Source organism: Grampus griseus (genome assembly GCF_964374135.1).
Source record: "Grampus griseus genome assembly, chromosome: 12".
Lineage (NCBI taxonomy): Eukaryota > Metazoa > Chordata > Mammalia > Artiodactyla > Delphinidae > Grampus > Grampus griseus.
The window spans coordinates 49,383,086-49,401,177 of NC_139006.1; the positions used below are offsets into that span (position 1 = coordinate 49,383,086).

Here is an 18,092-nt window from a genome sequence, read left to right on the forward strand (position 1 = left end):
TACTGGGCATATATGCAGAGAAAACCATAATTCAAAAAGGTACATGCACCCCAATGTTCATTGCAGCACTATTTTCAGTAGCCAGGTTATGGTAGCAACCTAAATGCCCATCGACAGACGAATGGATAAAGAAGATGTGGTACATATATACAATGGAATATTACTCAGCCATAAAAAAAAACGAAATTGGGTCATTTGTTGAGACGTCGATGGATCTGGAGACTGTCATACAGAGTGAAGTAAGTCAGAAAGAGAAAAACAGATATCGTATATTAACCCATGTATGTGGAACCTAGAATAATGGTACAGATGAACCGATTTGCAGGGCAGAAATTGAGACACAGATGTAGAGAACAAACGTATGGACACCAAGGTTGGAAAGCTGAAGGGGAGTGGGGATGGTGGTGTGATGAATTGGGTGATTGGGATTGACATGTATACACTGATGTGAATAAAATTGATGACCTGCTGCATAAAAAAATAAATAAAATAAAATTCAAAAATTAAAAAAAAATACAGGACAAATAAAAAAGAGGGATTAGGGAGCTGGAGGAGTCTCAGTATCCTTTCTCTGTCTCTGTGTCTCTCTCTTTCACACACACACACACACACACACACACACACACACAGTTTTCTGCCTGGAAAGCAGCATGTCTACCAGAACTAGAGCTGCTCCAGCAAATGAGGATGAAAGGTATATTACAAATGGCAAATAGGAAAATAGGAGCCTTGATTCTTATGACATCAGGACTTTGCCACGTCATCCCTTGACTATCTACCTTTAGACCTTTTTTTGAATGAGAGAAAAAAATCTTCTGCTTGTTTGAAAAATGAACACAGTGTGACAAGTGCTAATAAGGCAGCATAGACAATATATTCCTCTCCTCATTACATCCTGCCTCATCTGACTCCACTCTGTACAGTTCTGACTCAATAAAAATGCTATTTGTTGAGAACTAAAATGTCTCTCAACAAAACCTACATCTGTGTATACATAATACACAAATATAACACCCTATTGCTCCACAATCTCATACATGATCTCGTTCTCAGGATCTCCGCAACAAGAGGAGAATCTATATCTCTTGCGAGTGAGTTCTAGACTTTATCAAAAATAATCTCAGCCAGTGATTAGTTCTTGTGGTCTGCAATGAGCGTTTTTAATCCACTGGTCCGTACAGCAATCTTTATAATAAAATTCTTTATAATACTTGTCTTATATAATTACTTTGCATTTCAGTTTTCTGTGGTTCCCTAATGCTTCGATTTTTATAATTTTGAATATATGTACTATATTTCAAAGTAATCATTTGGTTTATATGAGGAGACTTTTAAAATGTATTGTGGTCAAACTCTCTCCTGGATAATAGGTAAGACAAAGAACGGATGAAGGAAAAAATCAGTCCCTACCCTTCCCTTGGCCATTTGTGTTCTATTCTAGAGCCATGAGCTTCTCCTCAAGCATCTTATTTTCCTGAATTTTTTCACATAATGAATAAACTCTAAGACACCTTTATATTCTCCCTAGGCATAGGTGATACTTCAGCATTGTATTTATTGAGAAAAGGAGGAGATGACGATGACAAAAAGGGGAAAAATTAATATTTAAATTCTTGGTTGTCTGAAACTGACAGATGAATCATATGTATTGACTCATTTAATCATCACAATAACCATGTGAAATAGCTATCATTTACTCTCCTTACTTAACATATGTTAGAACTTTTGAAGTGTTAACTGATTTCTTCCATTTGACTTTCTATGTGTATCTTGTTCCTTTCCCCAAATTGGGTTGTTAGGGCTATCCATAGTGACTCCCCTGGGGAAAGGTTGTGATGATGACACGCATTATTTAAAAACGTTCAAGTCTCGGATTTTCAGTTTCAAAAGTTTACTTGGACTTGCAAGAGCCTGAGCTTTGGAGCTTTAGAAACCTAAAGCCTGGAGACCCATCACATAATATGTATGCCATAAGAAACAGACCTGAATAAATGCTGAAAAAGTAATAAACAATTTCACACTTCCTATGAGATAACAATTCTCTCAGTGGGTGAAGACAGACACAGAGGAAAATGTAAGCTGCATATTCATGAGTTCCTGAGAAGTTCCCTGCTGTCTATGCCTCCCTAAAGTCTAAGCCTAAGAGTTTTGAGAAGCTAAACCCAGATAGCTTTGGGAATTCCTGAAACGCCAAATATAATAGGTGGGTGGCTTGTTTTTAAATCTTTTTCTGCATCTGACATAGTTTGTGAGCAACAGAACAGAGACAGACAAATGTGATGCATATTAGTGTGAGACAGTCTCACAAGTTCCCGAGAGCAGGTGAACTCATCCCATGATATCAAATAAGACACTCATGCAGCTCAATATTAAAAAAACAAACAACCCCATCAAAAAATGGGCAGAAGACGTAAATAGACATTTCTCCAAAGAAGACATACAGATGCCAAGAGGCACATGAAAAGCTTCTCAACATCACTAATTATTAGAGAAATGCACATCAAAACTACAATGACGTATCACTTCACACCGTTTAGAATGGGCATCATCAGAAAAATCTACAAACAACAAATGCTAGAGAGGGTGTGGAGAAAAGGGAACCCTCTTGCACTGTTGGTGGGAATGTAAACTGATACAGCCACTATGGAGAACAGTATGGAGTTTCCTTAAAAACTAAAAATAGAACTACCATATGACCCAGCAATCCCATTACTGGGCATATAACCTGAGAAACCATAATTCAAAAAGCATCATGTACCACAATGTTCATTGCAGCACTATTTACAATAGCCAGGTCATGGAAGCAACCTAAATGCCCATTGATAGACAAATGGATAAAGAAGATGTGGTACATATATACAATGGAATATTACTCAGCCATAAAAAGGGACAAAATTGGGTCATTGGTAGAGACATGCATGGACCTAGAGACTGTCATACAGAGTGAAGCAAGTCAGAAAGAGAAAAACAAATATCATATACTAACGCATATATGTGGAATCTAGAAAAATGGTACAGATGAACCAGTTTGCAAGGCAGATATAGAGGCACAGATGTAGAGAACAAACATATGGACACAAGGGGGGAAAGCAGGGTGGGGGGTGGGGGTGGGATGAATTGGGAGATTGGGATTGACATGTATACACTAACATGTATAAAATAGATAACTAACAAGAACCTGCTGTATAAAAAAATAAATAAAATTCAAAAAATAAGACAACAAAATACCTAAGAAAGTCCCGTATTTGCAAATTCCCTATATTCAGAAGCAAAGTGAACCACATTACCAATCTACATGACAGGAGTAAATTGAATGGGGAAATGTACATCTCAGCAGATACCGTTACCATCAACAGATAAACAAGGCCCAGCTACCTCTCACTCTAAGGCTGTGAAACTACATGAATCATCCTCAATCCTCAGAACCCCAGGCAAAGGGGTATTTTAGACTTACTGAGATTATCAGGAATTAACTAAAATAAAGTTTCTGCTTTCATCGGGTTTCATTTGCTCTTTTTTATCTAGTTACTTAGGTGGAAGCTTAGAGTATTATTTTGAGACATTTCATCTTTTGTAATATAAGCATTTACCACCATAAATTTTCCTCAAAGCCTTGCTTTAGGTTCATCCTGTAAATTTTGATATGCTATACTACCATTTTCATTCTGTTCAAACTATTGTCTAATTTCCTGTGGGATTTCCTCTTTTGCCTATAGATTACTTAAAAGTATGTTGTCTAATCTTTAAATACTTGGGGAATTACCAGATAATTTTCTCTTATTGATTTGTAATTTAAATCTTTGGGTTAGAGAATATCCTTTGTATATTATATATATTTATATGTATCACATCTACATAGATTTTAAAACCCCATAAGACAATGCTATAATTCTTGCTTTCAAGAGTCCTATATATTTTAAAGACTACAGAAGATGAAAAATAGCCTATTTATAATTTCTGTTGCTCTTCCTTTCAATCAAATCAAATAAAAATGGGCAAATTAATTAAATAAATTTTTCAAAAGATAGTTATGGTATAGATACTTGATTAGGTATTTGTAAAGCCATAAAAATAATTATCAAGACTATTGGGAAAATTTTAATAATAATTAAATGAAAAAAGCACAATTCAAAGTTATATTAAACTATTATTATAACCCTATAAAGTATGCTAAGTACCATATTTTAGAAAGCAATTTAATCAGAAGAGAGCAACCAGAACATCAAGGGAACTGGAAATAAGACAGAATGATTGCCTAGAAGGAAGATTTCTAAATGAGTCAGATAACAGACCTCATTTTGTTGCCTCCCTAGTACCCATTTTCCCCTTCCCATCTCAACAGCTCTCCAACGTTCTTTTGGAGATCTCCTCAGTGTATATAAGTTGATTAGATATAGAGGCTCTGAACTCCACCCAAACTGACAAGAGATAATAGTATAAAAACTAAAATTACTTCACTTATACTGAGAAATACAACTTAAATATTCCCAACATTGGCAACAGTTTGACCAGTGCATTCTCTCTTTAGTCATGTGGGAACCCAAATAATCAAAAGGTAGCTTGTTAAATATGGGTTTAAAGAGGGCATAATAATTTCACATGACTACGTTAGGTCATTTGGCTCATCTGGATGGAAACATTTTCTTCCATAATAGGGATATACCTTCAGGAAGCACTAAGTTCTTCGTTATCATGACAGTATATTATTTTATCAGCACTGCCAGTATGTGTATCCTTAACTCATATGTCCATGGCTGACCAAACACCACTTATTATAACTTTCTATATTGGTGCATAATGGTCTTGTTATCCTTTGTGAAGTTGTCCACTTAACATAGAAAAAGTTAAGTGAAGGACAGGAATAAAGACACAGACATAGAGAATGGACTTAAGGACTTGGGGTGGGGAGGGGGAAGCTGGGGCAAAGTGATAGTAGCATTGACATATATACACTACCAAACGTAAAATAGATAGCTAGTGGGAAGCAGCAGCATAGCACAGGGAGATCACCTCGGTGCTTTGCGATGACCTAGAGGGGTGGGAGTGAGAGGGTGGGAGGGAGACGCAAGAGGGAGAAGATATGGGGATATATGTATGCATACGGCTGATTCACTTTGTTGTACAACAGAAACTAACACAGTATTGTGAAGCAAAATTTAAAAATAAAATAGATAACTAAAAAAACAAAGTTAAAGTTGGAAGGCAGAGAAGATGATATATACACACTTCAATATCAAATTTTCATTTAATACATGCTAATATATAATTATTTGTTAAATTTATGATAAGACAAAGATCTCTTCTTTACGTATGGGTCTACTGATTGACATTCCAAGTGTATAAGCTCCCCAATAATGCATTGTCTATGACTTCTAGTTTCAGTTACTTTAAAGTAGAATGAGAAGTTAGTTATTACTTGTAAAGTAATCAAGGCTGTGCAGAAACCTAAGTTTTCTTCTTTTTTTCTCTATTTTTCCTAATTGTTTTTTAGCAATTAACATTTATTTTGAGCCTTTCTAAAGCACTGAATTTAAGTTCATGCACTCAATTCATCAGTTTATGAAATATTTAAATCACAATTATGATAATAATTGAAATTCACTAAAAAGGATGTGGGAAAAACATAACCAGTAATATGCACACAACTCAATTTTATGTGCACAAGGTATAAGTAACTACAGGGTAGACTACTGTGAATGAATCTGTCCACACCCTGGGAAGAGAGAGTTTTGGTTAATTCACTAGTTAGTGAAGTTCTGTTAAGATATCTTTTATTATATTTTCAAGCAAAATGCCATCTAGCCTTGATTTGAAAATCGCATCTAGTTAGGTCAATTGGTTAGAGCATGGTGTTATTATGACGAAGCTAGACATTAGATCCTCATATATGTCACTTAGCTTTGCCCCATGTTCCTGGATTAAACCCCTAAAGCCCTCTAGCCATCTGGCAACTGCAGTCATGTTCACCTATAAGTATCCTCTCTGTACCCCCTCACACTGGCATCCAACCAAAAGAAAAAGAATAATTTCAGAAATATTGGCCAACCTTATTTCAATGACTACTATCTTTATATATAAGACCCAAATATTCAAATAATATTTTCTGAAAACATATTTTAACTTTTAAAAAAGAAGGAAAATACCTACTAATAACAAAAACACCCACTCTCTGCCTGTAAGACAAGTTATTCTTTCTTATTAGCAAAATGAATTTTCCAACTTCCTGAACTTATATTCTGAATCTCCTTCTCAACCTTGCAGTTTTCTAACAGCTATGTAACTGTGAGAATAACTAGCACAGATGAATACTCGATTAAAATTAGGAAGAGTGGAACATAAGAGACTATTGAATGAACCTCAGATAGAGAAAAAAGAAAAAAAATCAAAATAAAGATTTTCTCTTCTCAACAGAGAGGGGAAAATAATTTCCAGTTCCAGCTAATATCTTAACAGAAGAAGATATACCTATTAATATTATTTTCTATATTATATTCCCCAAATACTAGGCAGGTCTTCTTTATAAGGTATAATATTATAACAAAATAATAATTTAAAAATAAAATTATAGAATAGTTATTTCTAATAAATGATAATGGATGCTATATTTTGTTATTTTTCTCTATATATTCAGGAATACTTAAACATACATTAATATAATTATATGAATAATAATGTCTTTTGATATGTGCACTCCTCTATCTCTATCCTCCCATGAAAAACCTAAAACTGTAAGCCACCTCATATTCTATTTAGGAGACAGAATGGAATATAATGGAATATATGATGGAAGATAATGAAATAAAAAGTTTTTAAGTAAAAACGTTGAGAAAAATCAAAATAATATACATGTGTATATATATATACATATGCATATATGTTATTAGGAATATATATATTCCTAATGTGATCAATCATTAAATATTTCAAATGATCTCTTAGAAATTATATATTTCACTAAATTATGGACCATCTCATCAAAAACTATTAAAATGGCAACACATTAGGCAAGAATATCATTTAAATTATTCCCAGTTGTATCTTAAACCACAAATAATATTAGTCAAATATGCTTTTTAAAAAGTTGTTTTAACTGAGCAAATGCTTTTTGGAAAATTTAGACCAAAAAATTATGTATTAGTTTTCTTTTGCTATATAACTGCAAATTGGTGGTTTAAAACTTCACAAACTTATTATCTCACAGTTTCTGTGTGTCCAAAATCCAGCACATTTTAACTGGGTCTTCTGCTCAGGTTCTCTTAAAGCTGAAATCAAGTGTCAGACAGCTGCATTCTTACTTGGAAGCCCAATTAGGGAAAGACCCACTTCCAAGCTTCCTTTGATTGTTGCCAGAATCCGTTCCTTGTGGTTGTAGGACTTAGGTCCCCATTGTTTCGCTAGCTGTTGGCAAAGCATGCTCTCAGCTCCTAGAGGTTGCTCTCAGCTCTTAACCACATGGCCCCCTCCATCTCAGCAATAGAGAACCTCCCTTACATTGAATCTATCTCAGACTTTGAAACTCTCTACTTCTGCTATAAGCCAGGGGAAAAAACTCTGCTTTTAAAACGTTAATGTGATTAAGTCAGACCCACCTGAAAGAGCCCCCCTTCTTCAAGCTAACTGTGCCATATAACATAACATAATCATGGGAGTGATAGCTCATCATATCCACAGGTTCCACCCACACTCAAAGGGAAGGGAATTAAACAAGTGTGAGGGTTATTGGGGAATTATCTTAGAATCCTGCCTACCACAGTATACAAAAATTGAAGAATCATAGGGAAGACGCTTAGTGGCAGAGACTGGCATGTGGATTTAAAATCACAGAAATCTGAGCAAGAAACAACTTGGAGTAAGATTTAGAATACTGCCTTAAAGTATAAAACTCCATATTCTAAGCAATATTTGAAACAGTAACTTTACTTTGAAAAGGCCTGTGCTTAAATAAGTATTCTGTATCGATCTCCCCTGGGTTTTTAGAAGGATTTCTCTGGGAAATCTTTGTAGTTGTGGATGTAGTAACAACTAAGAGGTCAAAAATTACTTCTCCTCAACTCCAAAAACAAAACAGTTTATTATAAGATGATTTGATCCGTATTCCTTTTAAATGCCTTTAAATCTATTTTTTCTTATATTTCACAAATCCTATTTTTAACATTTTATTGGAATTAACAAATTTGAAATTTTGTACAGCATGATTCAATTACACAACAATATCAAGCTATTGTATTATATTGAGTTACTGCTTGATAATTTGATTTCAATAACTGTATAACATTTATTTATAACTATAATATTTCAAACAATATATTGAACCAAAGAAACTAACTTTTATTCATCTGATTTATATTCTGCAGCATGAACCAAGGAGAGACCTCAAGTCCCTACCTATAAGACCTAAATCATAACATCCCTGCTCAAACACTTGGTAGCTGCCATTCCCTATAGAATGAAGGTCAAACTTTTTAACATGGCAGTAGAGGTTTCCCATGATTTTGTCCCAGCCTACTTTTCCAACTTCAACTTTCACTGTACCCTCACTTCAGCTATTCTTGATTGTGTACCATCTCCGCAACTTGCCTTTGATGAAATAAACTCTCACCTCAACCAAACCAACAGCAAAAGTGTATAACTGTTTTATGGGTGTCATGGATTTGAATGGCTAAGAAATTATTTTAATATTGTGTTGATTAAGTACAGAGGCACCCCACCCTGTAAGAGAGGAGGTGATATTTTAGCTGAAGTGTAAGGTCTTAACCAAAGTGATTTACTGTGAAGCAACACTGTACTAGGAATTAGAGTAATTGTCTCCAAATTGGCATGTGCACACCCCAGGGAACGCAAGAGATGACCTACTGAGATGAAGAAAAAATATATGTTTATATCTATTTAATATCAGCCTTATATATATTTTTGAACATGTGTTATCTGTTAACTATTGATACAGAACTATATGTAATTTATAAAAATACACATACTGGGGGAATATTTAATTTTTTTAATTATTGGAATGCATTATTTTAAAAGTTTGGAGACCAAAGCAAGGACTTTGGAATCCCACTGAAATAGTTTCTTATCCCAGTTCTAACACTTAGAAGCTGTGTGACTTTAGAAAGTTATCTTAACTGAAACCACAATTTTCTCAAGTATGTAATGAAAAGTGTTCATACTGTAGGACTATTGTGAATATTAAAGGGGACTTTTTTTAAAGGTATTAGCCCAATCTTTAACCAATATATATTAAGAACTTGATAAATGTAAAGCATTATTATAACATTATTATTAATCATTACATTCAATACTTGCTATTGCCTAAAGAAAAAACATGCTTGTTAAAGAACTCTAGATGACAAGCAAAGTCACTAGTTTCTCAGCCTTAAAAAGAGCCCATCCTTGTGCCCTGTTGGTGGGACTATAAGATGGTATAACTGTTAAGGAAAACAGTATGGAAGTTCCTGAAAAAATTAAAAATAGAACTACTATGTGATCCAGCAATCCCACTTGTGGGTATACATCCAAAAGAATTGAAAGCAGGGTCTTGAAGGGACATCCTTCACACACCCATTTTCATAGCAGCACTATTTTCAACAGACAAAGGTGGAAGCAACCCAATGTCCATTGACAGATGAATAAACAAAATGTGGTAAATACATACAATAGCAAGTTATTCAGCCTTTAAAAGGAAGGAAATCCTGTCACACACTTTAACATGGATGAATATTGAGGACATTATGCTAAGTGAGATAATCAATCACAAAAAGACAAACATTGAGTAGTTCCACTTATATGAGGTATCAAAAGTAATCAGATTCACGGAAACAGAAAGTAGAGTGGTGGTTACCAGGGGCTGGAGGGAAGGGCAAAAGGGAAATTGTTGTTTATTGGGTCTAGAGTTTCAGTTTTACAAGATGAAAAAGTTCTGGAGATCTGTTGCACAACAATGTACATATACTATTGCACCATACACTTATACGTGTAAAAATGGAAAATATATATTATGTGTTTTTTACCACAATTTAAAAAAATAATTATAATTTTTTTTAAAAAGAGTTCCCAGTATGGCTATAAAACTAGTTGTGTGGTGGTAAATAAGAAGTTCCCATCTGTGGTAGTGGGCTGGGAGGTGATTTTCATTTATTCCATTAATACTGAGCACTAGTGAGGTCTTACACATTGCGCACTCCCTTCCTTCAAAACAGGTTTTGGAAAAATTACCAAATTATCAAGCAATAGACATACTGCATGGTATGGTGTGGTAAGAGTATGGTTGGTCAATTCAAGAGATATTAAGTTGGTAGAATCAACAATACACTGTCAAGTACTGACTATAAGGAGGGAAGAAAAGGGAGAAATCAAGCGTATCAGACAGATTTTTCACTTGGATAGGTAAGCAAATTGTGTTGCCATCCATGGAAAAAAATTTTTTTAAGAATTTTCTTTTTTGAAAGAGGTCAGCTTGGAGGACCTAGGATGGGGGAATGGAGAGAAGAGAAATTCATTTTTGAATTTGTTTAATTTTAGGTGCTTTGGAATATCTTGATGGAAACATCTAGTAGAAAACCCAAAACACAGATCTGAACCCCAGAAGATGTGCAGTAAGTCCCCAGAACAGAGACACAACTGAAGCCATGGACATGAGTATCATTACTCAGGAGAAAGAAAGAGTGAGAAAAGGAATTCAAGACATACCTTAGTGAAATTATTTAATTTCAAGGATGCCTGAGTAAACAATCCATAAAATCTGGAAAACAGGTTTGCCTTAGATTTTAACAGAGCTAACACACTATCTATAATGTCTGGTGGAAAGAGTGAAATGAAGAAATGACACCTAGCTAAGGTTGCTCTTTAGGTACAAAGACAAAGGACAAATATTTTCAATTGCATATAAACCTTAAAGAATAGAACAGAGGAACTCTTCTATAGGAAAAAAAAAAAAGATGATCAGGAATCACAATCAACTGATGAATTAAAGAATTTAGAAGTAAAGAAAACCAGGTAAAAGAATGGATGATAAGCATTTAAGTACAGCAAAGGAAAATATCAATAATTGTAAGAAGCAAATTACGTACTATAACATAAATATAAAAAACCTTGAGAGTAAAAGCAATTAGATAATATAACTGATATAATAAAATCAGATATATAACAATTATAATATAATCAATGTAATCGATTATACACAGGGAGGTAGTAATAAGGAGGTGAGAAGTGAAAATATATTTGTCTCTTACCTACCATTGGAGAAAGTCAATTATATGGTATAAAACTGAAGTCTGTAGTTAAAAAATAAATGTAATTCACTCTCAATGTTTTTCTTAATCTTTTCTATTAATTTTAGGAATAAATACCTCTGTGAAGAAGCCTTTATTAGCAATTTTTTGAATTTTGTGTATTTCTTTTTCTTTTGTTGTATTTTGGTAATATTATATTTTATTCTTCTTACTTAAATTAGCATATAATTATCATACTAGTTTCAGAAAATTACTTTTCCTCGTCCATATACAGTATCACTATCAATCAATATGTCTCATCTTCTTTTGGCATATATGTTTAGAGGGACATCTATAATCATGTTCAAAATTAGCTAATGGTGGTTATACCTGGGCAGGAGATTAGCATGAATTTTTAGCATTTTTTTCCTTTTCCCTTAGATTTTTGAAATAATGAGAATGTATCACTTTTAAAAAGACAAAGTCATTTTTATTTTCTAAAAATGGAGTAGGCAGAATAAATATGTGAAAAACACATTAATACATATATATATATGTATCTTGTATTTTAACTCTGTTACAGTGTGATTTTTACTTCAGAACACAAATTATAATTACATCATGGTGTTCTTGCTTTGTTAATACTTAGAACATCTTCTGTTTTTATAGTATTTACTATGTGCCAGGCATATGCTATATATGCTCTATGTTTAGGAAGTATGAATTATGATTATTAATTCCTATCCCAAACTAATTAGGCAAGTAATATTATGTAAATTTACAAAGAAGAAACTGTGTCTTTAGTTAAGAAACTTCCCCTAATTAACAGGTTCAATAAATGTCAAATCCAGGATTTAAATCTTGCTCTAAAATCTATACCCTGCCCACTATAACATGTTTCCTGCCATCCATGCCATCCATGTTATCTTGTTATCCCAGGACTATGAAAATAAACGTAACCTAAAACACATTAGATTCACTTTAATTTTCCCAGTTAGATATAAAAAGTCTTGGCAAGTACAACAGCTATTAGTGAAAGGTCTTTATGATCTTGACATGGAGATGGAAACTTTGGAAGTTCTGTTGCCACATCCCTGAATTTCCTTCCTCATCTTTCCTTTATCCTACGCAAAAAGTCTAGAGTTAAAATCTTGACAAGCAGAATCTCTGCTGGCTCAGGAGGTTTCTAGAGAAAATATATATGAGTGCCGAGTCTTGCCCCTCACCTCCACTATAGTTACTAGCAAGACAAGGAAGAACCAATGGAAAAGTCAAGGGCTGGTGTCTTCGGAAGTAAGTGTGGGATAGTCCTCATATACTAAGAGGGTCTGATTTCCTCTTAAAATTCAGGGGAGGGCTTCCCTGGTGGCGCAGTGGTTGAGAGTCCGCCTGCCGATGCAGGGGACACGGGTTCGTGCCCCGGTCCGGGAGGATTCCCCGTACCGCTGAGCGGCTGGGCCTGTGGGCCGTGGCCGCTGAGCCTGCGCGTCCGGAGCCTGTGCTCCGCAACGGGAGAGGCCACAACAGTGAGAGGCCCGCGTACCAAAAAAAAAAAAAAAAAAAAAAAATTCAGGGGGGTTATCTCTACAAGCCCTTTGCCCCTTAATCCTCACGGCCAACTGGCCTCTAGTAAAGGTACCCACATTCCCTGAGAGACTTAAGGAGGCTCTGTGCTAGGGACTTGTCATGGATGACTTATCCCTCCCAACAAACCACAAGGAACCACTTAAGTCAGCTTATAAACCACAATGCTGAGAATCATACTTGGGATCTCTTTAACCCTCCCCCCACCAGAGACCTATGGTAGAGAGTGTCCCAAAATACTTAAATGAAGAAAAAAAATGCATTGGTCATCAATAGCAATTCCCACTAGTATGGAAGTATTAAGAGATAAGCAAAAAATTGCTCATATCTCAGTGACTACTATTATGATTTGTCTCTGTGTCAGAGTTACAAAGTATCATCATGTATAGCTGGCATGTCCCTCAGCTTTGTTTTCTATAATTTCTATAGCAAATTCCAGATCAAGGCCCAATACATATGATGTGTGCCTCAGGCATGGGGTTAGGCCAAGTGGAAATGTATACAGACTCCTTACGTACTATTGCCTTCACTCTGACGTGGTATAAAAATTAACAAAAAACCATAGAGAACTAAAAAAACAGTAACTGGTTATGAACCCGTCCATGAATATTCATTCTAATCACTGTACAATAATCAATTAGTAGTATACACAGCAAGAAAATATGAAATTTGAGGCTACAAATTGCAGAACTGAATAAATCATCATTTTGAAATGACATAACTAGAGATAATGCATTTTCTTTTCTGGATGAAAGATTCATTTATGTTTCCTAGTGGAATAAATAAAGGGGAAAAAGACACATGAATGGTAAAAAAAAAATTAAGCCAAAGTGTCTGTTCCTACAAATACAGGTCAAGAAAAGCACTGCTCACATTATTTGATTTTACAGTTTGGATATTCATTACCTTGTTTTCTTAAGACTGAAAAAAAAAAAAAAAGAAATGTGAGTTTACTGAATTTCCTAATGTTTTATACAATGCAGTCGACTTTTTAAAAAATACACGTTAGCAGCTTCCCTGGTGGCGCAGTGGTTGGGAGTCCGCCTGCTGATGCAGGGGACACGGGTTCGTGCCCCGGTCCGGGAAGATCCCACATGCCACAGAGCGGCTGGGCCCATGAGCCATGGCCGCTGAGCCTGTGCTCCGCAACGGGAGAGGCCACAGCAGTGCGAGGCCCGCGTACCGCAAAAAACAACAACAAAAAAAACGACGTTAACACATTAACAATATTACTAACGAAAAGTTGTAATGAAATTTCTGGTTCTTTTCTAAGTTTACCTTTCCTAATATCAAGTGGTAGAATGTGCTCTGGTGTTTTACATTTTAAATGTGATGTTTCAACTAATGTTGCCAGAAACAAAATGTCAATGAGGATGCAAAGCTTCTAAAAACAAACTAAACTAGAACTATCAAAGACATAAAATAGAGTAACCATAGTAATGCTAATTTTAAACGGTCACTGATTAAACATTTTTTTCCTAATCAATGTCAGGCATTTGCTATATCTTTTTCAGAACTGTTTTTAAGTTATTCATAATTTCATACTTCTAAATTATTTCTCACACCTTTAATGAAGGAACATAAAAATAATAGTGGTAGCGTGGAAAAGAACTTAGATGCAATGCTCAGCAAACCTTACATATGTGTGTGTGTACGCGCGCACGTGCACACACACATTCCCACTCCAGACCTAAAATGGCTGAGTTGCAGGATATTGTTGCTTGGTGACCAAACAGTATCTCCTCAGCCACACAGTAATCTAAACAGTGACAGATATGTCTCCTCAGTTTTAGGCATGGCCAGGACAAATATTAAAGGGCATGTTTATCTTCTCCAATCTTCCACATTTTTAAGTCAGTTGTCACTTGCTTGATTTTATCATCAGTTATATCTAGGCTTCAGGGGGGAAAGTATTTGCAAACCTACATACGTTATTTTGGAAAAACAAGAGGCAGAACCAAGCTTCTTTCAGACTGAAAGATAGTCCTGTTTCAGTTAAGTCTGTGTGGTGTCTGCTCTCTTCTAGTCCGACCTCCCAGTTGCTATCAGTCTCCCTTTCTTTCATTAAACACAAGAAGTTAATTAGCCCCAGCCTGCCCTCTCCCCTTCTCTCTTTCCCTTTTTGCAGTAGTAATGATGTCTAATTACCGGCAACAGTGGGTTACTGAAACACCAGGCGCAAATCTCTCTCAATGACAGCAAAGCCAGCCATGAACCTTCATGCCTCAAAAAGCTAGCATGATTCTTAGTCTACTTGAAAATACCATTCAAATACAGTACTTTCTTTCAACCGATATATGCCTTTGAATGAAAAGACAAAGATATTCTTTGTCTTTCTGGTGACTGCACTCCTGTTATCATAAAGAAAAAACATATTTTTAAGGAAAAATATTTTGAGATGTGGGGAAACACATGATAAAAGGGGATCTTTATTTTTTAACTCATTGAAATGATGATTGGCTGCCTCTCAGAGAAGGAGGAGCCTATAATTCTATGTCAGGAGCAGCATAAAAATTTCATAAACAGCAATAGGAAAGTTCATGAATTAAAAACATCTGCAACATTTCCAAACGGGTCTGAATGAAGATCAGAGCTCTTAAATACTACACGGGAAACCATTATCCAAGAACATCACCTGAAGGGTTACATTTTCTCCCCTAACTATATGGAATCCTTACTGAAAAGAGACACACGTGTTACTTTATTATTAACCCTGGAGTTGTTACTCTATATTAGATGTCTTAGCAGCAGTTCTTTAACAACTCTGCATTAATTTTTCAATGAAAATATGGTATCTGAGCATGTGAATGCTGGTTTGAATTACTGGCATCCATGTTTATCTTAGCGCCTCTAGAACCATTACAGAATTTACGTTAGAATTTTGAATCAATGTTTTAAAAAGGCACACCTGTTTATACATACAGTGGATGTAACAAAATCCATGCAAGTATAGACTCACTGGTGCAATACACAAGTGAAGCTATCTGACACGTAAACAGAGGTGCCTAAGCATAACATAAAAAAATGAAAAGCAAACTCCCAAGCTAGCAATTTAAAAAGACACAGAATTATTAAATAATATTCAGGTAAATATATCTTCAATGATTATTATATTCATCAATTAGCCCCGTATTGCCCAAAGGAAAATATATTCACATGCTGTGAATTCTAATTTACTTTGTCTACCAGTAAGTTATTTTTTTAAATCAGGTTCTTCATGTTACTCCCAATGCAAATGAATCAAAGCACTTCATTCTCTGTGACAGACTTCTGGCTCATCCAGATGTAAAGAAACCTCAGTTCATCCATGCTCATTACTTAGTAAAGCAATCTCACCATTGTCTTTAGCAATGCCACATGTTAAAAGAGAAGGCTGCATTTATAGATCGACCTTCTAGAAACCTTCCAACAATGGTACATTTTTTTAAAAAACATCAGAACTTTTATGTGTGTTTCCATTTCACCTTTATTTCCATGTCCCATTTTCCATATAAATTTCGAGAGAAATATACTCCCTTCAAACAACTACCCCTAATTAATCTCAAGAAACCATAAACTGCTTTCCAAACATAAAAGAGTCCTCCAAATAATCCTTTGAAAAACCTTTCATGCACATATTTCCAATTGAATATACCTCCGTTTGATAGAGAAGAATAGCTTTCAAGGCATCTCGTTTCTAGCATCCTCCAGGAATACTGCACGAGAAACAGTGGCCAGTAAGGAAGGGAGGAAAAGGAGCAAATGCTCAAGAAACCCGAAAGCGAGGCAAAAATGTACAGGATGCCAGATACCCTCCCCCACCCCTACTCCAGACGAGTACCCACCTAGCATGATGAAGAAAGAGGTCTTACGGATCTGATCTGCAATCCTACTTGTAGCCCACAATTCCCATCTCCTTAAAAAGGAAATTGACGCTGCCGCCGCTCCCCAGCCTCACAGGCTCCTGCCTAGTAGGCTGAGGTATACTGAGCTCTCAATGCCAGCGCCTGGGCTTAGAGCTTTGTGGCCATGAGACTACAGCCATCCCAGAATAAGGAACAAATACGTACACCACTTGACTGCGCCCAAACCCATCTCGCTTTGTTGTTCATCATGTAGCTGCGGCTTTATTTGTGAAAGGGGGAAGTGAGGAAGGGAATGGGGGAAATAGGAGGAGGAATCTCCAGGACCTTATCTACAATCTAAATAGTCGTGGTAAGATCTCCGGGAGTGATAAAGGCGATCGGACAGCCCGGTGTCTCCCAATAGCGGCGGTCTAACAATAAAACCTGATAGTGTCCGGGGGAAAAGCCCACATCCACGACCAGCGCCACGTTTGGGCTTTGTGCCAATAAGGAGACACTGTAGACTATCGATCAGAATCGTCTATTATCAGAGCGTGCGTCTGGGGTTCCAGCGTGGCCTTTATGAGCGGTGGCGAAGGCGGGACACGCGCCAGGCGCCCAGCGAAGGACGTGGGACAATGGCCCAGCCCGAGGACGCGGGACGCCGCCCGACCAGGGGATGGAAGCTCCAGCAGCGGATCCGGGAGCCCGGAGGCCAGGAGGGCTGCGCGCTCTGAAGGTGCGCTGCCGCTTTAAAATAAAGGACCACAAAGACTCCACGTTGGGGGAAACGCGCCTGGCTCACGCGACTGGGGACGACTTGGGGAGGGGGTTGAGAAGGGTAGGGGCAAACGAGCCAACGGTGGCTCACGGCTCCCCCTTTCTCCCCCACCCCCCCAGCGCCGGGCTGCTCGGGCAGACGAATAACAGAGGAAGGCGAGTCACTCACCGTGGTCTTGACCGGCACGTAGAGCACTTGCTTTGCGCCGCCGCCCCCGCGGACCTCGTCCGGCTGGCCCAGCTGGAAACCCTTCGATTTGACCCAGAATTTAAATTTGGCGTTGTCCGTGGAGCTCGACTCGCAGCCGTTGAGGAGCTGGACGATCCGCTCGTATTTTTTACGGGTCACCGTCTTGGTCTTGCCTGAGTCCCCGTAAGTCCTGAGGCACCAGTCCTGGAACTGGCGGTACATGTCGCGCTCACTCTCCATGTTCCCTGCTCCCGGCCGCCGGCCGGATGCTCCCAGCGCACTTCGCACCTGTTCACCCCGGGCTCATGAAAAATGCAGCTCCCGCCACGATGTAGGGACGCGAGGTCCCGGCCGCCGCCAGAGCCTGCCTCGGGTGTGTGTGGGGGGGGAATGGGGAGTGGGGAGGAGGGTCGGTTGGGCACCAGCGATCAATGCCCTGTGCTACCAAGTCTCTGGTTCGTTCGTAATTGCGACGGATGTCTTGGACGCTTTTCTCGTCTTCTTAGT

At 37.1% G+C, this 18,092-nt stretch overlaps 1 protein-coding gene across 5 annotated transcripts in view; it reads right to left on the reverse strand.

The window, feature by feature from the left end:
* Positions 1-17,825, reverse strand: part of NOL4 (nucleolar protein 4) — a gene marked incomplete at both ends in the record, with an annotated part of 392,149 nt that extends 374,324 nt beyond the window's left edge. For all 5 annotated transcript variants that reach the window (XM_082668191.1, XM_082668190.1, XM_082668188.1 and 2 more), the window contains one exon: positions 17,565-17,825. In XM_082668191.1, the coding sequence (XP_082524317.1) occupies positions 17,565-17,825 (261 nt within the window). The remainder of the gene's footprint in view (positions 1-17,564) is intronic.
* Between the last annotated feature and the right edge of the window lie 267 nt (positions 17,826-18,092).